The sequence below is a fragment of the Anguilla rostrata genome, chromosome 11 (genome assembly GCF_018555375.3).
Source record: "Anguilla rostrata isolate EN2019 chromosome 11, ASM1855537v3, whole genome shotgun sequence".
Taxonomy (NCBI): domain Eukaryota; kingdom Metazoa; phylum Chordata; class Actinopteri; order Anguilliformes; family Anguillidae; genus Anguilla; species Anguilla rostrata.
The window spans coordinates 10,456,454-10,481,011 of NC_057943.1; the positions used below are offsets into that span (position 1 = coordinate 10,456,454).

The 24,558-nt window shown below is 47.0% G+C and overlaps 1 protein-coding gene and 1 long non-coding RNA gene across 5 annotated transcripts in view; one reads left to right on the forward strand and one right to left on the reverse strand.

Moving 5' to 3' along the window:
- prdm16 (PR domain containing 16) overlaps positions 1-24,558 on the forward strand; it is a 297,762-nt gene that overhangs the window by 257,949 nt on the left and 15,255 nt on the right. For 2 of the 4 annotated variants that reach the window (XM_064297807.1, XM_064297808.1), the window contains exons 4-10: positions 8,887-9,024; positions 14,820-14,922; positions 18,924-19,125; positions 19,321-19,468; positions 19,922-20,177; positions 20,778-22,290; positions 22,550-22,637. In XM_064297807.1, the coding sequence (XP_064153877.1) occupies positions 8,887-9,024; positions 14,820-14,922; positions 18,924-19,125; positions 19,321-19,468; positions 19,922-20,177; positions 20,778-22,290; positions 22,550-22,637 (2,448 nt within the window). Of the gene's footprint in view, positions 1-8,886; positions 9,025-13,095; positions 13,232-14,819; positions 14,923-18,923; positions 19,126-19,320; positions 19,469-19,921; positions 20,178-20,777; positions 22,291-22,549; positions 22,638-24,558 lie in introns of those variants that run through there. The other 2 variants (XM_064297806.1, XM_064297809.1) reach the window with 2 other exon arrangements.
- LOC135233882 (uncharacterized) lies at positions 12,462-13,734 on the reverse strand. Its single transcript, XR_010323987.1, has 2 exons — positions 13,409-13,734; positions 12,462-13,213 (listed from the first exon to the last, which is right to left on the reverse strand). It is a non-coding gene; the product is annotated as an uncharacterized LOC135233882 (long non-coding RNA).

Here is a 24,558-nt window from a genome sequence, read left to right on the forward strand (position 1 = left end):
TCAGGGAGAATTGCTTAGAAATGAGCATTATTGGCACCCCCCCCCCCCACTCTGCCTCCCCCCTGTTTGAGTGATAGGCCGGAGTTGGACGGCCTCAGCAGGCCCCCATCCATCAGCGTAGCGGGGCTGGGGGCAGAGGCCTGCTCTGCCTCACGCTCTTTATTGGACAGTCCTGAGTGAGATGGCGCAGGCCACAGACCCGGCCTCCCGGATCCCCACAGACACACAGAGAGCCTTCACTAGTGCTGCGTCCCAGCAGCCTCCCATTACGGCCCATTGTTTTTGTGTTTTGGGTTTTTGAGGGTTTTATTAAAACATTTTTATAGCCTGGCAGTATGAGTGGGACCCCTTCCCATCTCTGCTTTCTGGTAGAGTAATGCTAACTGAATGAGCCAGCGCTGGGCTTGTGTACCACATGTCCCGTGCCTTTTTAAAAATTTAGGGCGTGGCTTGGATGCCCTTGGTTGTGGCGCGGGTCCGAGGTGAGGGCCCTTTGGAGGGGTTCATGGGGGAGGGGGGCGAGAGGAGCGCGTGAGTGTGATGTGGAGTAATGGGCCCTGCCGCTGTAATGAAGGCGGCAGGAAGTCCTGTGTCAGGGGCCCGGGTGGGGCCCAGCGCCTGATAGGGCGTAATGAATGGGCGCATGTGTGAGGCGGAGCCGGGGGCCCACCGCCACGGGCAGCGGGACGGCGATCTCACGGGCCGCCACCCCGTTAACAGACATCAGCGAGCAGCGGGGCCAGGGGGCGGGGGGTTGCTGGAGGGCTGGGGGCTGGGGGCCCTGGGGCAGAGCAGGGTCGGGCGGGGTGGGGTGGGCCGGGCCAAGCCGCTGAGGAAAGACGTTCGCTGTGCGGCTGGAGTGGGCGGAGCCAGGCCCAGCCCCCACGTTTATGGGGGTTCTGCATTTTGCGCCCGCTCCCCCCCATACCCCCGCCCGCCCCCCCCTCAGGTAATGAGCTCAGCTCCTGATGGACGCTGACAGCAACGAGGAGCTGGGTGACACACACCACAACCCGCTTCCCGCAAGATAATAAATTGTTCAGTGTTAGACTTGTTCATGAAAACACTATAAAAGAAAGTCCCGAATGGTGCAACTGAGGCCCTGCCCGACTTTCTGCACTGAAATGAAGGAAGTGTTACTTTTTCCACTATTTTCACACACTGGGAGTTCTGTGCCGGCTGAAGTGAATTAAAATTATTGCATTAAGTCCCGAAGTGTTAACTCTGCTGCTCATGGACACATCGCACTGGACTGGGAACTGACTGTGTTTGAAAAATATCCGATTATCAGAAGCTCAGATTTCTCCATGTTTCTTTTGACAAATGTGTCTGTTCCTGAATTCCTGAGTTTGGGGTTATATATTTATTCTTATTTTTTATTTTTCATATTTATTTTTACGGTTTTGCATTCTCTCGTATTGTATCAAGCCACAGAGGAAACCTCTAGGGCCTTCATGGCATTGCAAAGCTGTTCAGTAACCTAAAGCTGGGGCATAGCTCTCATTAAAAATGGACTGTGTGTGCTGGGGGGTCGACTGAGGCTTGACCTCGCTGTGCTTCTCTGTCAGAGAGACGCGGGGAGCTCTGAGCATGGCTGCCCTCTAGCTGCCATTTCAGGCTGCTGGCTTCTCCTCTGTAGTTTCTCTTGCCCCCAAAAACGGGCAGGTTCCAGATTCTCAGGGCCAGAAACAGGGCAGAGAAGGTGCCAATTAACAGCAGTACTGCTCTCGATTCTGATTGGCGTCATAGGATTAAAGTGGCATATTTTACATTCAGATTATGGCATCTTCTTTCAGAGTGGAGGGGGGGGGGGGACAAACAAACATACACTCTCACCAATACATGTACACATGTACGCACATATACATATATCCATGACATATATGCAGGCACACTCATGGACTAACACATGCACACACACACACACACACATACAGAACGCACACCCGGATCCGCTTGGCTGAGTCGTCACATGGGAGCGATGCTTTTGTTGTGGTGAGGAGACTCCCACAGTACAACAACAATAAACAAGTATATCATCATCTGACGTGACTCCCTCCAGAAATCCCAGGAATCCATTGACGGCCTGTCCTTTGGAACTTCCCCAGGATATGAATACACAAGCCAGATAGAGCCCCACTGCATTAGCATCCAGGCTGCTATTGTGCTTCGCCTCTCTCTAATATACATGTTAACAAAGTCTTCCTGTTTTTGACCCTGACACTCTTTGCGAGGAAATCTTTCAGCATGGTAGCTTTTTTTTATTTTATTTTTTTTTCGAGGCAGCAGAGTTCGTGACCCTCTCGCCGTTATCCAAACAAAGAAACAAAGAAACCCAGAAAAGACGCACGCTCTGATTATTCTCTTCTCACCTCGCCTTCCCCTGCGTCTCTGCTTCTCTGCGTACCGTAGAAAGGCGCTTTTGTGCGTCACATTTTGCCACTTCTCCTCTGGCAGCGCTGCCTTCTTGTAGAAGCCGCTCAGAACTTTTACACCCCGCGGTAACACCAGTCTTAAAAACGAAAAGGCATGGTTTCCTTCGCTTCTCGGTTTTTTTAGGTGTAATGTCACAGTTATGGTTGTGTCTTTGTGCAACCCCTTGACCCACACCCCCCCCCCCCCCCGCACCCACCCCAACACCACCAGCCCAGCAACCCCACCCCCCCCCCAAATCTGAACAAAACTTTCCACAATGTGGTTTGGGTTTGGAAACCACACTTCACGGGCAGGCAAGAGAGCGTTCTGGTCTGCTCCAGCACCCATACACCCACACACCCACAACCAGAAACGAGAGAGGGAGGTGTATGGTGTGTGTGTGTGTGTGTGTGTGTGTTTGTGTGTGTGTGTGTATGTGTGTGTGTGTGTGTGTGTGTGTGTGTGTGTGTGTGTGTGTGTGTGTGTGTGTGTGTGTGTGTTTGTGTGTGTGTGTTTGTGTGTGTGTGTGTGTGTGTTGTGTGTGTGTGTGTGTTTTTGTGTGTGTGTGTGTGTGTGTGTGTGTGTGTGTGTGTGTTTGTGTGTGTGTGTGTGTGTGTGTGTGTGTGTGTGTGTGTTTGTGTGTGTGTGTGTGTGTGTGTGTGTGTGTGTGTGTGTGGTGTGTGTGTGTGTGTGTGTGTGTGTGTGTGTTTGTGGTGTGTGTGTGTGTGTGTGTGTGTGTGTGTGTGTGTGTGGTGGTGGTGGTGGTGTGTGTGTGTGTGTGTGTGGTGTGTGTGTGGTGTGTGTGTGCGTGCGTGCGTGCGTGCGTGCGTGCGTGCGTGCGTGCGTGCGTGCGTGCGTGCGTGCGTGCGTGCGTGCGTGTGTGTGTGTAGCGGGGGAAGGTTCTCATCTATTAATCTCCATAGTCTGCAGATGCACCACCAGAGAAGAACTTCAACAAATACATTTGGGTTTTTCTTGGCCTTGTGCATTTTTCTTGGAAGGCGAGTTTAATATTTTCCAGTGAAAATATTTACGGATGAAAAGGAAATGTTAATTTTTGCAGGTGTGAGCAGTACAGTCACTCTTCTTGTACAGAATCTCACGGGGGATGAAAGGCCAAATTAAGCCGACGGAAAACACCCCGGCCAATTAGGGGTCCAGCTGTCAGTGGGGCAGGGAAATTGTCTTTGTTTGCAGAGGAACAAAATGTGTTACATTCAGAACCCTTCTTATCTAATATCCTGTTAGGCTAGCTGCATTTCCTGTCTCCCAAGCCCCAGCTGTGTGAGTGTGTGTGCGTGTGTGTGTGTGTGTGTGTGTAAGAAAGAGCAAGAGAGAGAGAGAGAGAGCACTTCTCACCACGATAACATGATTGAATTGAACTTGTGTCCCCATTGGCTGAGTCTCTGAGCTCACCTGTGTGTCATGTGACTGTTTTAATAGGAGTAGCTACCTTGACATGCCGGTGTGGCCCACAGCACTTCCAGACTCGCAAAGCGTTATAAAGGCATGCGAGCTGACACACAATCAGCACTGATGCGTTGCCAGCGTTCTTCTGGGCAGAGGATGTACGTCTTCACGAGGCTCCTTGAAGCAGACACCAGAGGGGAAGTCCAGGACTCTGCTGAACTTCCTGCCTGGTCTTGATTAGCCCCGGTGCAGAGCGCCGTCCCCGGTGATATTAGCCCCGCTAGCTGTCCCGGGCAGAGTTCACTGGCGCTTGTGTTTACCCCCCTGCCGTCCCGTCCCAGGCTCTCCTTTTCTCCACCTCTGCCAGCGTGTTCGCCTTTCAGCTCAGGGCTGTTATTTCGGAGGTTATTTATTTGTTTTTCTCTTTGCACTAGTGGGAAGGTGTGGAAATAGAGGGGGAAGGGCGGGGGCGGTGCAGAACTTTCAGGAAGCTTCACACAGTGCGGCTGCTACGCAAGCGGCGGGGCTTTGCCAAGAAACGCGTTTTAGCGCGGCGCACTTCGTCACCGCGCGCGGGCAAAGTCGAGCCACCCGCCCTGTTCGTCAATGTCATAAATGCCCATTATGACGCCAGCGTCTTGGCATCTTGGCAGCGCCACCCAGGTCCTTGAATGTCCCATCCCAGCTCTACATGCGTAGGCGCGAAAGAAGCTTCCGGATGTGAGGCATCAGTTGCATTACATGTGGGAGCACACCCCCCCCCCCCCGCAACTCTGTGTCCTCACCCTGCTGTCTTCTGCACACAGCTGCCAGCCTGAGACCTGGCACCCCCGCATACCTGAGCACTTTAACAGCCTGTCTGAGCAAGGGGGCGGGTGGATTTTATCTGTCCTGAGGGTTTCCTCAGTGCCTGACCCAGGGGGGCATGCGAGGCCTGTATGAGGGGAGAGAGAGAGGAGGAGAGGGAGAGAGGTGGAGGAGAGGGAGAGAGAGAGGGGGAGAGGGAAGGAGGGAGGGGGGGAGAGAGGGTAGGAGAAGAAAAGAAGGAAAGATGAGGAGAAAGAGAGAGGGAGGGAAGAAGGAAAGAGGGTAAAATGGGACAGTGTTGTGTGTAAGCTGCCAGGGGGCGGGGGGACAGGGCACCTTGGCACTCTGTCTTTTATGATTGCTCTCACATGTGCAAAGGTGTTTGAGTGACGTCAGAAGAATAAAGGGTAAATAAATAAACAATAGTGCTGCTTTTTTTCTTCTTTTTTTGCTGTTACACTTCATTTACGGCGCTATAAATCACAGCTACACCTGGAGATGGAGTGTTAGCAGGCCTGTGGCTCATTAGACCCAGAGCAGCTACCTTTCAAGGTGCGCTTGTGTGTTAGGCAAGTCAGGAGCACCCCCTGACCCCCCTCTCCCTCCATCCCCCCCCGTCCCCCCTGTCCCCATCCCCTGGCTCAAACTAAGCTGTTTCCCATCTGTTAATAAAACATGTTCAATACCTGTATTTTCAGTCCCAGAAGGCCACAGACAAGCACTCTCTGACTTTAACCTGTGCAAAAAAAAGGCAAGAAGGATAATTCTGCTCCGTGCCTGGTTAGTTTTCAGTGACTGTTTTCGCACGTGAGGCTAAAGCCTGGTCTGCATCACTTCAGACCGTTTAACGCATAAACTTCTGCAGCAGCGGTAGCTCTGGCTCCAATAACTCACAGTACTGTACATAAACACACAGGTTTTACCTGTAATCAGTGGATGCATGTCTATAGTTAGAAATGGTGTTATGTAGGGTGGATTCAGCAAATGTGGGACACTTTTTGGTAGATTCAGTAGGAGACTGTCGAAAACTTTTTTTTACTCGCACCAGTGATGTTTAAAGACGTCAGTCCAAAAAAATGATTGTTGAATGACAGTAACTATTGTAGCAACAATTCAAGAATGTTTTTTTTTTTTTGATTGGCTGTTGATTCGTACATAGCAGAGTAATTCAAAGCTTAAGTGTCCCACTTCTGCTGATGTCCCACATTTGCTGAATCCACCATATATATATATATATATATATATATACACACACACACACACACACACATTACATTACATTACGGGTATTTAGCAGACGCTCTTTTCCAGAGCAACTTACACAGCATTCTACATAGCATTTGCACTGCATCCATTAATACAGCTGGATATACACTGAAGCAATGCAGGTTATGTACCTTGCTTAATGGTACAACCTGTGACCTTTAGGTTACAAGACCAGTTCCTTACCCATTATACTACACTGCCGCCCATATATACATGTGTATATATATATATATATATATATATATATATATATCCATGCAGTATGCAATATTTTCTCATATTGCTGTATAGCCACTAGCCTTTTTTCTATTAAGAATCAAGTGATTAACTCAAGGTTAAATAAAATTGGCATTGTCTATTTGTTGTTAAAGTGAATGGTAAATGCATGTGGTCTGCAGTATGAATGTCTTACTGAAAAAGCGAACCCAGAAAAAAGTTTGCACTTTCAGGGCTGTTAGAACTTGGCGCTGCTGAGTGGGTGAGAAGTGTTTCTTTCTCTTTATACCGCGCAGAAGCGGGCAGTTGCTTGGAAGCAAGCGGCGCGAGCGCTAACCGACATAACAGTTTAGCCGCAAGCTGGTTGAGACGGCGGAGGGGGGCAGTGTGAGCTATCACGTGTCAGGCTGCGAGTGTGAGAGTCACAGAGGAGAGCGGGTTCCCCCCCCCCCCCCCAAAATCCCCCCCTCCACCCCCACACGTCCGCTCACCCTCCGTTTCCACAGTCACTCTCTAAATATTGCTCTGTTCGCACCTAACAGTACACCTCACGTTCTACGCAGAGAGAGAGAGAGAGAGAAAAAGCCCTGCGCTTGTAAAACACAAAGCCTTCATTGCCGTTTAAGGGTAGGGTGAACGCGCCCAAAAATATAACGCCGTCTTTATTAAAGTCTGGATGAACGGCGCGGCCGCTGCTGCACGAAACTGTTCCTGATCCTTTCTGAGGGGTTTTGAACGTCTGACTCGACGCGTTTGGGGCGCGTTCGCTTTTCGCTCCCTCCGCTTTGAGAAAGTTGTCCGCCCCGTTCCTCTGGCACTTGAGCTTCCTCGTGAGAAGGAGGAGAAGGGTGTCAGAGGTCGCCGCTGGACAGTCTCATTATGACCTGTAATTAGAGAAAGCCCCGCCTCCCGGCCTCCCCGCCTCCGTAGTCGTGACCCGCTAGGGTCTGCTACCGCTATCAGCTTCAGCGGGATGAGAAATTAGGCTCCTTTAAAAACTCTGCCTGTAAGTTTTCAGCTTTAATTACGAGCCAAATAACTCCACCCTGAGCTTTGATTGGAGCCCTGTTAACATGCACTAGAAGGATTCAGGAAGTGGACTCCTGGCAGTTTACGCTGTAGAATTTTGCATTTTGCAATAAGCGTACATTAATTGTACTGTAGTGCCAGTGGTGGTGTTTCTATTTTAATTTTAATGAATAGCATATTTGCTCAGTTCTCGGCTGTCCTGAGTGGGAAAGATTTGAAAATAGCTCTGGACACAAAAAAAGCCCTGAGTCTGTGCAAATGAGCAACAAACAATAACTGAACATTTAAAATACTTTCTGTGAAATTATAGACATTGACAGAATGCCTTACAATAAAATGCACTACAGTTTGAATTTCACAATTTTCTTCCTTTTTTTACTTTTATTTTTTTACATCCAAATGCAAATTGTACCCCCCCCCTTCCAACTGCCAAAAAGGTGTGAAGCCTGTTTCAGAGTAAAAACAAATCAATCTAAATTATGAATAGACAAAACTGCACCAGTACAATCCAAAACATTTAGCATGCTTAATTCACATTTTTTTTAAACATACCTCACCTACTTACTGTTAATATTTTGACTAATTCAATCACAAGGACAAGAAGACAAAAAAGATTTTCTTCATATGCTTGAAGGGAATAGTTTTGTTTTTGTTTTTTGTTTTTGCTTTTTCAGCAGCTAATTTACCCATTTCTGTATTTTTAACTGTAAATTTATAAATGTGATATTTATTTGGCCATACCTGTGTGACAAAACAATTTTAAGTTATGCCATTTTCATACTTTAAAAAAGCAGAATTCCATCATAATTATTTCAGTTCCTGAAGACAACTGGATCTGATAAGATGTACAGGGGAAACAGTATATGGTCCTTACTTGGCTCTTTAAGTAAATAAGTAAATACTGTAATAGTTTTGATACAGCTGAAATGTTCTATTTAAACAGTATGAAACCCACCTGAGACGCGCTGTGTCTGTGTCTGTTGTTAAAGTGAGCTCTTGCTGTACACAGTGTAGGTACTGAGCCTTTGTCCGGTCCTTAGCTCTTTTTTTCTGCCTCACAGTGAGGCCCTCTCCGCCTCTTTCCCCTCGTCTGTCAGCGGGCGGTAACCCTAGACCCCCTCTCGCCGAGGCTCGCGGCAGCTCCAGGGTATCGGGGGGGTGATCGATACGCGCCAGAGAAAGTCTGCGGCACAGAGGCTGCAGTTGGGGCCTTCCCGCGCCTCTGCAGCGGCTTCTGAGGAGTGACGGGTTCAGATCGTCTGTGGCGGGCTGGAGGCCCTCACCGTGCAAGCGTACACGCGCACACACACACACACACACACACACACACACACACACACGCTCAGGACAGATACGCATGTGCATGCATGCAGTCGCCTCTCATGACAGACAGGCTGTCAGGACAGCGCACGTGTGTGGGGGGGGGGGGTGAGGAGGGGGCGGTGGAGGAGGCCGAGGTGTGTGAGGGGTCCCTCACAGCTGGGGCTAACCTGTCCACACCTCCCCCCGGCATGCTCTAAGAGCGTGTTTATTTTCACACGTGCTCACACTTGGACTTTTGCTGGGATTTGGACAAACTGGTCCTTCTGATGCTGGCAGCACGAGCCTTTACTAAGCGTGGCGTAGTGCTCCCTGCTCCTGGTGTGTGGGGTGCGTCCAGCGAGTCCGGCGCGTCACTGCAGTGTGCATGTGCGGTGTCTGAGCATCCCCTCACATTCTCTCTCTCTCTCTCTCTGTTGGCAGGCTGTGGGTGACATGGACAATGTGAAGTTCTGCGTAGACTCCAGCCTGGAAGGCACCGAATGCTGGGTAAAATACGTGCGGACTGCCCCGTCCCTGGAGGAGCAGAACCTGGCGGTGTGTCACCTGAGCGACGAACAGGTGAGCCCCTTTGACGCGTGGCACGGGCACGGCCACGCCCTGGCGCGGCTCGGCAGGACGTGAGGGCATCTGCAGAGCTGAGATCACCAGGTCATCCTGTTGTCTGCGCAAAGACAAAGCGTACCTCTCTGAGTCACTGTGCAGACACTGTTTACCGAGCCGATGAGTAAAGGATGCTTCTATTGTCGGCCCAAGGGAAGTGATTCACTAGAGAAACAGGGTATAAGAATGTCACTCCCTCAATTTTGTAATCACCCTGCTCTTCCCTGGAAGCTGTGTGTTCCGGGCATTGAAAAACGTTACAGGAAATCCAAGCGAGCCGGCTAGATAGCTACCCTTTATGATGTCATAAACAAGCTGCGGGCGGAACTTCGGTTGTCATCCTAGACTCAGTCGCAGCTGACCGTCCAACCCCCATCAAACTCGAAAAGGTTTTTTGGGCCGCGAAACAGAGTACAAAGCCAGAGTGCGTCTTCAATCTCTGTCAAGTGGGCCTGTTGTCTGTGTGATTCAGGCGCTGGTTCCCCCGCTCCTCTGTAAATAGATAGTGTCAAAGGGGAAGGCTGTCCACGGGCTTTGTTCTTGTCTGTCAGTTTTTTGTTCGAGGCAGCTTCTGCTGGTGAGACTATTGATGTCTGAATCAGACACTTGAGATGTAAGCCTCGCAAACGGAGGGAGAGAAGCGGAGAAGAATGCGCTCAAAGGCTGACAACCGCCAATTGAACTCAAATACCAAAAATAATCCTTTTTAAGCATTTCTATTCATGCCCAATAAGAGCGCCATTGTCAGAATGGCTTTAAGTATAGGTGCTGGACCAGCTTGCTGACCAGTGGACGAATGCGTTTTTTTTTTCTTCTTTCCTTTGTTTATTTGTTTGTTTCTGAACTGTGCATTTTATTCACCCTCGCCGTGCTTGCTTTGGTATTTTATTTGGTCTGCGGGTTTTATGGGTAGGACCTTATCATTTATTTACAAACACTTCACAATTTAAAATACATAATTTATTAAACTTTGTACTTTGCTGTTGTTGCATGCACGCCTTGCTCATGTGTGAGTGTGTGGAAGTATGCACAAGTGGAACCTCTTAATACAAAATAATTTATTTGCTCATTTACTTTGTCATCAATAATGTAATGGCTTACTAAGGGGATACATGTTAAAGTATGCATAATTTACTAGCAATACAATATTTTAATGCAACTGAATAGAATTTTTAGTCTCCAAATCAAATGTGTCTTTGAACAACAATTTTGTAAATAATGGAAAATGTAGAAAACATAAGTTGCTGAACTGCACTTATTTGAATGAGTAAAATAAGTTTCGAGTCTTTCATATCTGGCACATCCCACTTTGGATTTATCGCAAGCTAATGAATATTTTTTCAGCAGGCATAGCGGCTATCTGAAAGGGCCGAAAGGAAAGATTGCTGATGTCGCTTTAGATAACCATCCGTTTAAAGAAATGGCAGATATGTGTGTAAACAGCCCATTAGGGGAGAAGGAGGCTGCACACTGCACAACAAAGGTGCTGGGGTGGAGGGTGTGTTCAGGGTGTGCTCAACGAGGACCTCCGTTCAGAAACCAAATTAGTCCCTGATCCTGCGGCCTTCATGTTTCAAGATGCACTTAAGCTGTTTTTCATAACAACAGAAGTACGCTGTGTGTTCCTGCCAACTCCTCCTGTTCACACACACAGACCCACGCATCACACAGACACTGTTCAGAGTTAAGCCGCATTTAATTGTGCTGCAGTATGTGTCTCTCTGTAATTCGCGGTGATCCTGAGTATTTGCATTTTGGAGTACAGTTTAAATTAAGGGAGCCCACCTCTATGTGTTTTGTAGAAATCCTTATGGGTAAGTTAAAAAATAGTATGTAGTGTGCACGTGTGCGTGTGTGCATGCGTGTGAGTGTCTTCTGTTTTCTGTTTTGGAGCGATTAGAAGTGAAAACATGCCAAATCCTTGGTTCATAACACCATGTGCAGAATACAGCACAAATTCAACCAGTCAGTAATCTTCAGCTGCGTTTTGATCATGAAAAAGAAGCGACAGAATCGAAACGCGCTAGCATTCACATGCAAACGAAAGATCACAGGGGGAGTTTTTTTTGTTTTTTTTTAAGACAGACCGTTTCCTCTTACAGCTGCGCGGATATCGGCTCAGATGTAATAATGGTGCATTCTGTTTTAGGGGAAGAGAGTAAATAATAGTTTGTAGCAGAGACAAGGTGAACGCCGCACCCCCCCACCCCACCCCCGGTCCCCGGTCCCCTGTCCCCGTCACAGTGGCATTGTCCGCAGTGTCACGGGTGGACAGCCGGGCCCTCGTTTGATCTCCCCTCTGCTTTATCACACACACGCTCGGATAAATAGGGCCAGTGTGTGGAAGCGGTGTCCGTCGGCCCCCGGGCCTGGGGCATGGGGACAGTGGGCGGATTATGTTGTGTCCTGGCAGTGATGGATGGCACGTCGGCCCCAGACACTTGAAAGCGCTGTCAGGAGGTCAAGATGTTTCTTTGAGTTCTGTCAAAACCCTAAAGATTTACTGTAGGAACAACTCGCCACAATAATATAGACAGCCCAGAAAGAAACTTAAATTAGTTATGAGCCATTTGTCCTTCTCCGAGCGAGTCACTGTGTTGACACCTCAACAATCAGGACACGTAAGTTTAGTTGAGAGGTTTTTTTTTTTTGGTTTGAGTTTCGTTTCCTGCTCAATATGAAGTCTTAAATGACGGATAAAATCCAGAGTTTGTACCTGTGAGCTGTTGAAATGAAGACCAGCAGAAATATTTAAAATGTGAATTATTGGAGGTATTTTGTATCGGGGAAATCCTTTTATCCCTTCGGTTTTATGAATTTGTTATGTTGTTATTTGTTATTTTGCCTATGGTTTTTATTAGAGTTATCTATGAAAATTGGAGCGTATTTCAACCAGGACTGCTTGTGTCTTATCTTTTTTAAATTGAACTGGAAAAACCAAATCAAATTTGTCAAAGCATCCTTCCTTTTCAGAAATACAAGTGCATCCTCATAATTAGAGCAGACAAGACATATGTTTCTGATTACTGAAAATGACAGCAGTGAAAAAAGAAAGGCTACAAAGAAAGAAAAAAACGTCCTGATGAATGAAATTAAATAATGTTTTAGGTGCTGCTACACAAATAAAGCACACTCATTTGGTCCTCGCAAAATTATCACTGGTATATTTTTAAAAGTATTAAAGAATAACTAATAATGTGTATGTATACCTGTATACATGAATGATTAAAGGAAAATAACTGATATCAAGCAATTGTCTTCAAAATAAATGTTACTGGATCTCAAATTGTTTTCACACGTAGAAAATATAAATTGGCTGATTGAATTATAAATAACTGCCCCAGGAGTAAATCACAGTATCGTTAAAAATCTGAAATAAAATGCACAATATACAGTTTGTGTGCATGCCCATTTTTATTATAATTATTTGTATAAAATGAATTGTTTACTGAAGTTACCAGGCTGTATTTTAAATACCAAAATAAACTGTAACCACATTTTGCGGGTATCCAAATGTTTTATATAATTGCTTACATCTTAACCATTAAAAATGTGTCGATTTTCATTAACTGCGAAAAGCATCTATTGAGATACAACAAGTAAAAACAGGTGTAGAGACGTATGCTTCAAAATATCAACGAAAACACATCGGTCAGCAACATTCCAAAGCCCAGAAAGCCGGTAAAAATGGCGTGGGTGGTTTTGCGTTTTGATCGGCCATGTATTTTTAAAACAAGTGTTTTATTATGCGATATATAGTTTTCATCAATAATAGATTAATCTAGTGGTCAGAGCGGATAGACGGTGCGGGGAGGGGTCTGTGCGGCAGATCAGTCAATCCTCTGGTTTTCGATAAGAGGGAGGAGTGGCTGGCGGTTAACTCTCCGAGCTCTGAGGGGCAATAGGGAATCACTAATGAGAAGAGAGCTCACCTCATCAAAGACGCTCTCAGACAGACTAGAGAGTTGAGCGTTAGGCTCGAGCGAGGACACTTCGCGTCTGCCTTTCTCTGTCTTGGCGCAGCTCTAGTGCGGGGCCTGCCTCGCCAGGTTTCTCCTGTAATGATACTATGGGTTGTGTTGTGAACTCCACGGGGACAGAACTGCTATTCCAACTGGAAGCTGCTCAACTTTCCCAACTTCGCCACCTTACGGAAAACAAAAAGGTCAGACAAAACATAATTACATATGTAATTGCATTTTAATGTAGCCTAATAATAATAATAATAACAATAATAATAATAGTAATAATAATAATAATAATAATAATAATAATAAAAGGGTGCACATCGTTTCCGTACTCTTTGACAAAAGGATCGGTAATTTATACAGTGTTGGCCTACCCTTGTAAGAATGACATCTGCCGCGCTGTCACGATATAAGGCCGATATAAAGTCTCAAATGAAGTTATTCTAGTTTTATAATTCTTGCCGTGTATGTGTTTCCTTTTTTCTATCGGCGAGTTCCATGTGTGAATTATTGGACGGCTGTAACTTGGTGCCGAGCGCCCCCCGGAGGGCGCAAATAATATTAAGAATTGTGCTCTGGTGGGTTGTTCGAAAGTATTTCCTTTTTATTATATTATCTTTCGCATTCCGTTTACTAACTTTACGGATTGTATTTGTAAGTTACTTGAATTTTAGCTTGCTTTCACCACATTTGTAATGAAATAACAGCATTCAAATTGAACCTTTAAATAATCCAAACGACAGGTAAATTGTTTAATCGACGTTTATGAATAATATTCTAAACTCCCGGCAGTTATGATGGCGGTATTTTTTCATACATACATATAGATAAACGTGGTGTTGAATTATGTGCACAAATGTTGATTGTACGTTAGCATATTTTTACGTTGTTTTTTTTCTTTCTTGCTGCTTGCAATTAAAACATTTTGGATTTGAAAGTTTTCTTTCATAAACCGACTGACAAGTTAAACATGGCAGAATTTTGTATTTGTTGTTATAGCCTATGCAAATGTTCAACGAAATATTTCAAAAACAGAAAATTATTACAATAGCTTAACAAGATTTGGATTTGTTCCATTTTGGCTTGTTATTAATATTATAATGATTAAATACAAGCAAATAAAAATATATACCATATTTAAATGCATATAGCATACATAACGAAATGAGTCATAGATATTGTTTGATAGAAGGGAAATCGATTGCAACGAAAAGCCCGATCTACATTTAGAAAACCCGATTGTTCAATCCCTTAACCGTGTAATATTCTCAATATTAAGACGAATATAAATATATAACCGCGATAAGTTTCCTGAAATAAATTGCAATTATTAATTTCTAGTTCTGTTTGTTCTAAATGTGTTTAGCAAACAGAAGCTGCATAATGCACGGGATCATTTCTTGGTTTTTATTGTAATATTGTAAATATTTAATAAAAATTAAAATGTATTATTCAAATAATTTGAAATTATTTGGCTCCAAATGATGCCATTTAAATGAGTGGTTTAATATAAAAATAATATAAGTACAACAAATAATGCAGTGGAATATTAGTTAAAACAATATAATAATAATAATAATAATAATAATAATAATAATAATAGGCCTAATAAAACCTTTTTATTTCATAGTATCTCCCAAAGTCCTGCAAAGTTTAATATTGGATGTTACAGTGCACAAAATCACTTACGCAATCACTGGTTGATCAAGAACCTGGTTCGTGTTCGTGTTTGCTAACCCTTACCTCTTGCTTCTCTCCCATTTTTTTATTTTTTGTTTATTGCAGATTTATTATAAAGCTATTAGGGATATTGAAGTGGGGGAGGAGCTTCTGGTTTATATGAAGGACGGAGTTTTTCCCGAGGGAACCATGGCGCCTCACCTAGAAGGTAAGATTAATGCGCATCATTAGCGGACATTTTAAACAAACTCAAGCCAACTTCATCAAGCGGCTCTTTTTAGGCAGCCCGTCGCAACATCATTAGTGGAGTCACCGCGGACGCATTCCCCCCACAAGTGCACCAACTCATCACCAAAATACGGTATTCTCATTGGTTGTGAAAACCGTTACAAATGATAAAATATTACGATTAGATACGATTTTGCCATTTTAACTGGGTCCTCACGGCGGTGTTATGTGTAATTAACGGTTTTGTTTGCATTAAGAATTGAAAATACTCATTTTTGTTATTGATTAATTGAAAAGCATTTGAATTGTTTTTGTTAATATCGAAATTAAATCGACTTAACTATTGTTACGCAATAAATAAAAAATAAAGGCCTATGTGTGTGCCTAACTTTCTTAAACGCATTTTTCTTTTTCGTTCTAAACACATCTAATGGAATTCTGAGACCGGGATGAATGTAATGCTGTTTAAATTCATTTGTCAGGCAAATGTTAACTCCGTGTAAACAAATCTACTGAACATATTGACCGAAAGCTGAACACAATGCTTCTTTTGAAGCTATGGCCTCTATTTTATCGGATATTTTTAACGAACATGAAAGTGAAAATCGCTTTGCGACATAGCCTACATTTGTGTATTGTCTTTTCTCTTGCCCATTAGTGAAATTTCAAGAAACATTTAACAAGTACAATTATTATTATTATTATCATTATTATGATTATTATTATTATTATTGGTAGTAGTAGTAGTAGTATTTTTATACCTAATGTATTATAAAACAGGTATCCTAATCACTCATTATTTAAGTTGGTGGTTTAAATCGATTCTTAAAATAAAATAACAATTATATATATATATATATATATATATATATATAGCTACATATATATAAATTGTTTTGATACAGTGCTGCATTGACAATCCTGCTGAAATCAAGAAAAAAAAGTAAAATTCTTAATCCAAAGGGAGGTCTTGTATTCAGCGCCATGCAGAAAGGGCAAGGGGATGTGGCCACTGTGGTCTCATTCTGTGACCTTTGCGTGTGCGTGTTCGATAAGATCCAACAAAGGCACGATTTCTCTCCACGCAATTGAGGGCCCCCAGATTAGCCCGTTACTTTCACGCACATCTGTGCAGGAACGGTTCGGGGCAGGTACATGGTGGTGGCTGTTGGTGACCACTTTCACGGGTCCCCCTCCTGCACTGTGTGCTGGAGCCCTCTGCTCCTGGACATCTATTTAAATGGACACTGCTCATCAAAAGGTCGGCTGGGCACCTCCTCCCATTATTTTTCAGACATGTAATGTGGAGTGAAAAGCCTGTCCTTCGTTCTGTTAGGCTGCTATAACTAGGCTAAGACGTTGGCCCTGCTAATGGGGGAGGGAAGCGGAGTCCCCGACTCTCCCTTAAACGGGCCCGTTTTCAGTAAAGTGAGCTTGTCAGGTACACGGTGTTGTTGTCCGTCTCTTGATTTTTGGGGAAAGAAAAAGAGCACGATTGCGTTTCGCTTGTCACGGGCGATAAAAAAAGGGTCCGGACGGCACAGGGCTTTTTTTCGTGAGCCGTAGACATTTTCTTTGCGCGCACATAAAAATGTTTTGCTGAGAAAGAGATAGGTATCTTCAGATCTCAAAGCCAAAAAAACAGAAGAGAGAGTGTGTGTGTGTGGGAGAGAGAGTGAGAGAGAGAGAGAGAGTCACAGCCCCTCCTCCTCCATATCACTTATCGTAGTTGGAATTTGGAGCAGGGATGGAGGACTCTCCTGAGACCTCACCCATGCTCAAAGATTAGTCACTAAACGGCACATAATTGTGTTCCCTTTACTTCTCTGAAAGAGCTATTAGTCTCCCATTTGTTTTTTTCCCGAAGCATTCCTCCTTTGTCCCGAGTGTTACCGATGGGACAGAGAGATAACACCGCACAATTATTTAAAAACCCCCTCGCCCCCCCCCCCCAGCCCTCCACCAATATGTTTCTTTTTAAACAGTCTACCAGAGGCAAAAGTCACCAACGTCTTTCCAAAATCGTTGTTTGTCCTGTTATATGGAGACAGTGTTCAAACTTAAGGGGGCGTTTTGTGTGATGTTGCGTAGTTTTGGTGTGCTTTTGTGTAGTTTTGGTGTGCTTTTGTGTAGTTTTGGTGTGCTTTCGTCTAGTTTTGGTGTGCTTTCGTCTAGTTTTGGTGTGCTTTTGTGTAGTTTTGGTGTGCTTTTGTGTAGTTTTGGTGTGCTTTTGTGTAGTTTTGGTGTGCTTTTGTGTAGTTTTGTGTGATTATGTGTAGCTTTGTGTGATTTGTGGCCCAGGCCTGCCACCCACTGGCTTTTTAGCTGCTCGATCAAGAGCTGAAGTCCCCCACGTCACACGGCTGTGGCTTCCTCTCTACACAAATTTCACTTTAAATAGAAACGCTTAACCTGTAATAAAGCCCCAATGGCTGTTACAGAACATTTCATAAATGGAAACATTTATTCCTCACCTCAAAAGTGTGGGATCTGAAGTCATAAAAATACCTCCGGCCTGAGAAGTTTTGAGTTTTGAACGGAACATTACCAATTTGTACACGTTTAAAAGGCGGAATGGAGCGAGCACACAGCGCATGGTAGACTTCACCAGGGGGTTTTATGGTTCCTTTTTTGGGCCAGTGAAGCAGTTTCCCACGGTGACTGCCCACCTGGGTGAGGCAGAGAGGTGCATGGGTGTAGGGTCACCCAGCCTCAGCAGGGGAGGTGTGCTTTTGAGGGTCAGCCGTCCAGGGGATTGGCCGATTGCCTATGCAGTACCCCCTCCCCCCACCACCACAGGGGTTTTTTTGTTGTAAAATGTGCAACTGTTGAGCGTTAAAATAATTTCACCTCAGCTGTGAAAATGCATCATGTGGTTTTTAAGGTTGTCAATCGACAAGAGAATGGGCAAAAAGGGGAGGGGAAAAAAAAACACTTAATTTACACGGTTAACTAACTAACGGGAGCCATTGGTGGAACTTGGCCTAATTACCACAGAGCTAATTAAGGAGAAAGCTACGGCCACATTTCACTGTTAATTGATTTTATTGTTTTACGTGGACGCTAAGTGGAAATTGTTGTTTGAAATGTTTGCAACATGCTCTTAATTGGATATGTGATGAGATGGAGAGGTGCATTTATTAATTGATTCTTTTAATTATGCAATAAACCTGCTCTCAGGAGAGGTATTTAGTGGTTTATTGAATAGGCATTCATTTGCTTCTTGTCCCACAGTTTATGTGAAAACATTCAGCATCTTTATCAAAAATGTCTGGAAAACAGCTCATAGTATTACTGTGCTTATGGCGAGAGCATTTTGGCTCCTCTGTGCCCGATTATCTTAAATTTGAGAGCATTCAAAAATGATTTTTAAAACTCCAGCTGCACACTCATATAGTGATCACATCATATAGATGTCTGCCTTTGAAAGTTAAAGACACTCCCCCGTTACTGGTCAGTTGCGGACTAGCTAGTTATCTTCAACCTCTCTACTGCAGCGCATTTTGTCTTTTTAAAAAGCCTGTCTAAAGCACTGATTCTTTTCTTTCTGTAAACATCACTCACATGTTTGTCTGACTGCCTTTATTCTTTCTATTGCTTTATAAGTTCAGCACCTTTAAAAAAAAAAAACAGTTTCTTGTACCAAAGCTCTTTTGTTATTATTCATCTTAACTGTGACTGAAGGCGAGTATGCGACTTGCTTTGTTATTCCGTATTGTGTCACAAAATGAGCGCATATTCAGATCAGTACATTACATTACATTTATTTAGCAGACGCTTTTATCCAAAGCGACGTACAAAAGTGGCACACAGTATGCAGTGTGTCAGTGAGCTGTAGCACAGTCAGTGTGTCAGTGAGCTGTTCTGCAGTCAGTGTGTCAGTGAGCTGTAGCGCAGTCAGCACGCGGCTGTCCTGGGCGAGGTCCTCGTGTGGAGAGGTCTAAGACGCGCGTGTGTGCGGTTGTGTCCCCTGCGCCACAGACGAGCCCATGTACCGCTGCGAGGACTGCGACGAGCTCTTCCCCTCCAAGCCGGACCTGCGGCGCCACCAGAAGTACTCCTGCAGCAGCGCCGGCTCCCTGTTCGACGCGCTGGGCGACGACTTCAAGCAGGAGCGCGAGGACAGCGACGGGCCCGTGCACGAGTGCAAGGACTGCGAGAAGATCTTCCCCAACGAGTACAGGTCAGTCCCGGCCTGCCTGAGCCGCCTCGTCTGTGTCTCACTGTCCGGGGGGCAGGTCTGCTGCTAGTTAGCGAGCACGCCATTTCCGTAATAAAAACCCGATAACTGTGTTAATTATCGATTAATGATCACTTAGAAAAGGAGAGCTATGTTGTAGGTGGCTCACCTGCATGGTGGTCTCTCTGCCTTCCCCAGTCTCGGCCAGCACATGATCGTCCACACGGAAGAGCGCGAGTACAAGTGCGACCAGTGCCCCAAAGCCTTCAACTGGAAGTCCAACCTCATTCGCCATCAGATGTCACATGACAGTGGCAAGCGGTTCGAGTGCGAAAACTGTGACAAGGTACGGCCAAAGATTTCTGGGAAGGCTTCCCGTATGAATGGTGGCTAACACTGCCAGCCAGCCGCACTTGGGCTTGTAACGCAAAGGGGGGGGGGGTGGGTTCACTTCACTGCTTGGGGTGCTGCCGTTGTACCCTTGAGCAAGCTGTTTAACCTGCATCGCTTCAGTAAAGTATCCAGCTGTATAAATGGATTGTAGGTAAAAACGTAATTCCTTGTAAGCCACTCCGGTCAAGAACTTCTGTTAACCCTTTCAAGTGTGAGATCACAAATGTGTAATTAGAATGTTCTCAACTGAACGTTCGAGTGCTGATGTAACAGTCACCACTGTTAACTGAAAGCAATGGAGTTCTAGAACTCTGAGTAAGAATGTTCCAAAATACCTCTTGAAAGGGGTAAATGGTGAGATGCTGTGATGTGTAATGCGTGTGTCTGTGTCCCCCCCCCCCCCCAGGTCTTCACAGACCCCAGTAACCTGCAGCGTCACATCCGCTCGCAGCACGTGGGGGCCCGCGCCCACACTTGCCCAGAATGTGGCAAGACCTTCGCCACCTCCTCTGGTCTCAAGCAGCACAAGCACATTCACAGCAGTGTCAAACCTTTCATCTGTAAGTGCCGGCCTCCTTGTCTAAGCCTCAGATATAATAGCGAGTGTCCAAAGGCCTTCCGTCTATCTCCACCCCAACCCAGTGACAGCTCTAATTTTATAGGTCAGAGCCCTAAATGAAAATTCTAGAGCAATTTGTTTTGCCTTTTTTAAAATTCTCTTTCTTTTCCATTTCCTGTTTTTTTTTTTTGCGTTCTTCTTCCTGAGTTGTTTTCCCTCCCACTTGCTTGTCTTCCACTGATGGGCCCAATTCCTCTTCAGCGGCACATGCAGATCTGACCTGCTTAAGATGGATGTCTGTGTCCAGCTCCCGTTTGACGGATGCTAAAACCAAGCCCTGTCCCCTCTCATTCTTTGCTTTGCTTTACATGTTCTATGTGTACTCGTGTGTACATATACATGTATATGCAGTACTGCATACACATGTAGATGTATCCATGTATGCAATGTGTTTGCACCGAGTAATAGTAAATCTGATGTCTTAATTGATCATTGATTCATCTGCTAATGAATGAGTAATTGTGTTTGATAGCTTAAAATAGCTTAATCCCCTGGTGCTGCCTAACAAGATAGTAAATTAATTGGAATAATGCTTTGATTTACTAATCTTTTTGATCACTTGTTAAATGCAGCGCTTGCTTTGGTGACGAGCAGGGTGACAGTGCGTAGGTGAAATTAACGCGGGGACTGTGTGTTCTCTCAGGTGAGGTGTGTCACAAATCCTACACCCAGTTCTCCAACCTCTGCCGCCACAAACGAATGCACGCAGACTGTCGCACCCAGATCAAGTGCAAGGACTGCGGCCAGATGTTCAGCACTACCTCCTCCCTCAACAAGCACCGGCGCTTCTGCGAGGGCAAGAACCATTACGCCCCCGGGGGCATGTTCACGCCGGGCATCCCCATGACCTCCAGCCCCATCATGGGCAAGTCCAAATCCCACCAGGGCCTGAACCACGTCGGCCTGGGCTTCAGCGATTACTTCCCCTCGCGCCCGCACGCGGGCCTGCCCTTCTCCCCGACCCCGCCAGCCTTCCCCACGCTCTCGCACGGGTTCCCCGGCATCTTCCCCCCGTCGCTGTACCCCCGGCCCCCCCTCTTACCCCCGAGCCCCCTCCTGAAGAGTCCCCTCAACAGCAGCCAGGACGGGAAGCATCCCAGGGGCCCTCTGGACCCCGGCGGCCTCCCCGTGGTCTCCTCTCTCAACAACAACGGCAACGGCGGCCACGGCAACCAGCTGCACGACAAGGCCGAGTCCAAGCTGGACGCCTCCTACCCGAACAGCAAGTCCAAGGTGAAAATGAGCGACGTGTCGGACGGGAGCGACCTGGAGGACGTCAACACCACCAGCGGGACGGACCTGGACACCACCACGGGGACGGTGTCGGGGTCGGACCTGGACAGCGACGCCGAGAGCGACCGCGACAAGGGCCGGCGGAAGGCGGCGCAGGAGCCCAAGCAGGACGACGTCAGCAGCAGCTCGGTGTCCATCTCCAGCTCGGGCAACCTGCCGTGCGACCGGCCGCTGCTGGCCTCCCACCACTCCTTCTTCCCGCCGCCCGACGAGCAGGCGCTGCCGCCCTCCGGCGCCGCCACCGACTCCATCAAGGCCATCGCCTCCATCGCCGAGAAGTACTTCGGCCCCGGCTTCATGGGCCTGCAGGAGAAGAAGATGGGCTCCCTGCCCTACCATTCCATGTTCCCCTTCCAGTTCCTGCCCAACTTCCCGCATTCCTTGTACCCCTTCACAGACCGCGCCCTGAACCCCGGAATGTTCTTCAAGGCGGAGCCCAAGTCTCCCAGGGAGCCCCTGCAGAAGATGGGGGTCCCCGGCGCCGAGTCGCCCTTCGACCTCACCGTCAAGCCCAAGGAGGCCAAGCTGCCGGTGCCCGCCAGCAAGCTGGCCCCGCCCACCAGCACGCCCCTCCTGTCGGGGGAGGAGCCTCTGGACCTCAGCATCGGCAGCCGGAGCCGGGCCAGCCACAACGGGGGCACCCCGGAGAAGCGGAGGAACCACGTGTACGGGGGCGGAAAGGGGCTCCCCAAGGACGAGCACCCCGCCCTGCCCCCCCAGCACCACCACCACCCCCACCCCCACGTCCTGCACCAGCCCCTCCCCCAGCACCAGCAGCCCCTCCCCCAGCCGGCCCCGCCCCAGCAGCAGCCCTCCCTCCATTACGCCAAGCCCTCTCCCTTCTTCATGGATCCAATCTACAGGTATTTCAGCCCGAGAGCAGTAAAGCCTCCCATCTCATTCACCACCTCAGCTGCCATTTTCTTCTGTGTGTCTGTGCATGTCTGTGTGTGTATCAGGGTTTGGGGGGGGGGGGGGGGTAAAACTCAAAGGAAGCTTGTTTTAGGCTGATTGTAGATGAGCACTGAGTCCACTCTATGAACAGATGCCCTCAGGGCTGGGTCCTGTGAGAATGGCACGACCTCTGACCTTACGTACGTAACCCTTTGTCCTGTTGTCCAGCAGGGTGGAGAAGAGGAAGCTGATTGATCCTGTAGGGGCACTGAAAGAGAAATACCTGCGCCCCTCCCCCCTGCTCTTCCACCCGCAGGTAATGAAGCTCACCTGTAAAAGCTACGCACGTCCTGCGACCATCAGCGTGTGTGCTTGCGTCATAGCACACGGGTACATGGGTCCGGCTGCAAGGCGACTAGAGGGGTACAGCTGAGCAACAGTTACATCATGACTCAAATCAGCGTGGTACCTGTTCATTTTTGGGTTCCTGAAGCTTCGCTCTATCGTCGCTAACCGCAGTGAGCCCCGTGTGGAAGGTCACATGGTTCAGCTTTCAGACAAGCCGGGGAACAGTGTGCACTTTTTAGTGTCCATTGCCTCATTCCTTTATGGGCTCATAATGCCCATAGTCACACTGAATTTCCATAGCGCACGTGGTTTTTCCTTGAATATAAAAGAGGTCCATTTTATGGGAAAGAGCCGCATTCGCCCATTATTCTTTCCCTGTTATAAACTCAGGTCACTCCTCAGTGGACACATGCCAAAATGGTGACAAAAAGTCAGCTCTTTTAGTGAATGTATATTTTTTCTTTTTAAGCCACACGGGCTCCACACATTAGATGTGCCAAAACAATAAGAAAGTCATTGCCTCCAGTGAGCCCGCGACTAGAGACATTATTTGCTGCTTTAAAGATCAGCCTCATTGTTTTTCCATGGGAAAGCCATTCCCACCATCAATTGGCAATATCAATAATGATAATAATAATAAGAATAATAATAATAATCTGTAGAATGGAGGCCAGCTATCCCACAGGCCGCTCGGTAAGGCTAAACTTAGTTGTGGCATTGTTTCACGCTGCGCTGCTTCTGCGGAGTGCACAGCTAAGAGCTTCCTCTCATTTTCGTCGCTGGCTTGGCTAGATAATGCCGGCGTGTCCATCAGGAACATCCTGTGTTTGTGTCCAGTAGAATAGGGGCTCTTGTTTGGAGCCGTTTTATCTGACCTGAAAATCTGGACCTCTATCAATAGTGAGTGACCCTCCAACACTACCCCCCCCCACCCCCCACCCCGCTCACACACACATACCCTCCTCCCCCCTCCTTGACTGGGTGGCACAGTGACAGCTGGTATAAAAAGGCCTCTCTGCTGTCACAGAGCTGAGCATTCAAACCCAGCTGTCTGAGGGCACCACTGATGTCTGTCCCCCGCCCCCTCCTTTCCTTCACCTCTCCCCATTGTCTCTGCGACCCCCCAATTTCAAAGAGTGTCAGGATGATGCACACAACTTAGGCTTTTTCCCAGCTGGGCAGGCCTTTGTGCTGAATCCCTCCTAATGCTGATTCAGAGGTATGAGCTCTGAAGGGTGACCAGTCACTGGGACGATCTGATCCTGGGGGGCCCCACAGTGAATCTGAAGTCATTTCTGTTCATCGATACATCACCGGCTGTTGTTTCCCACCGCCAGAATAGTGCCTCATACCTCTGTGTTATGGAAAGATTTGTTTGAGACTATATGCAATACACTGCAAGGAGTTCCCTCATAGCCATTCAGAGCCTTCTTAGAAGTGGGCCCATCACAGTAAGAGAATATTACATGGGGCTGGTTTGCAGATTTGGCAAATTTACAGGCTCGGTGAATAAATAAATTGAGACAGTGTGTCAGTCTCTGTGTCGCTGCGTATTCCAAACACGGAAGGATGTGAAGTGTTTTTTGGCAACGGGCAGCATAGCGACGGCTTTGTTCTCCGTCCTCACAGGGGAAGTGGTATCAGCGAGGGGTATCTTAAACCGTAGTGTACCGTCACTGTGTGGGACTGAATGGCTCATTCAGCGCGGCTGCGGTGGCTTCTCCCGGAGACGTGTTTGGGAACAAAGTCCCGGGCCGGCGTGTCCCTGGGGGACGCTCAAGTGCCTGTAAACGTGCGATAGGTCAGGGAGGTGACTCCAAACAGCACAATCGAGAGCCGACCTTCTGATATACGGCTTCCCCCCCGCCTTCCGGCTCGGCTCTGTAATG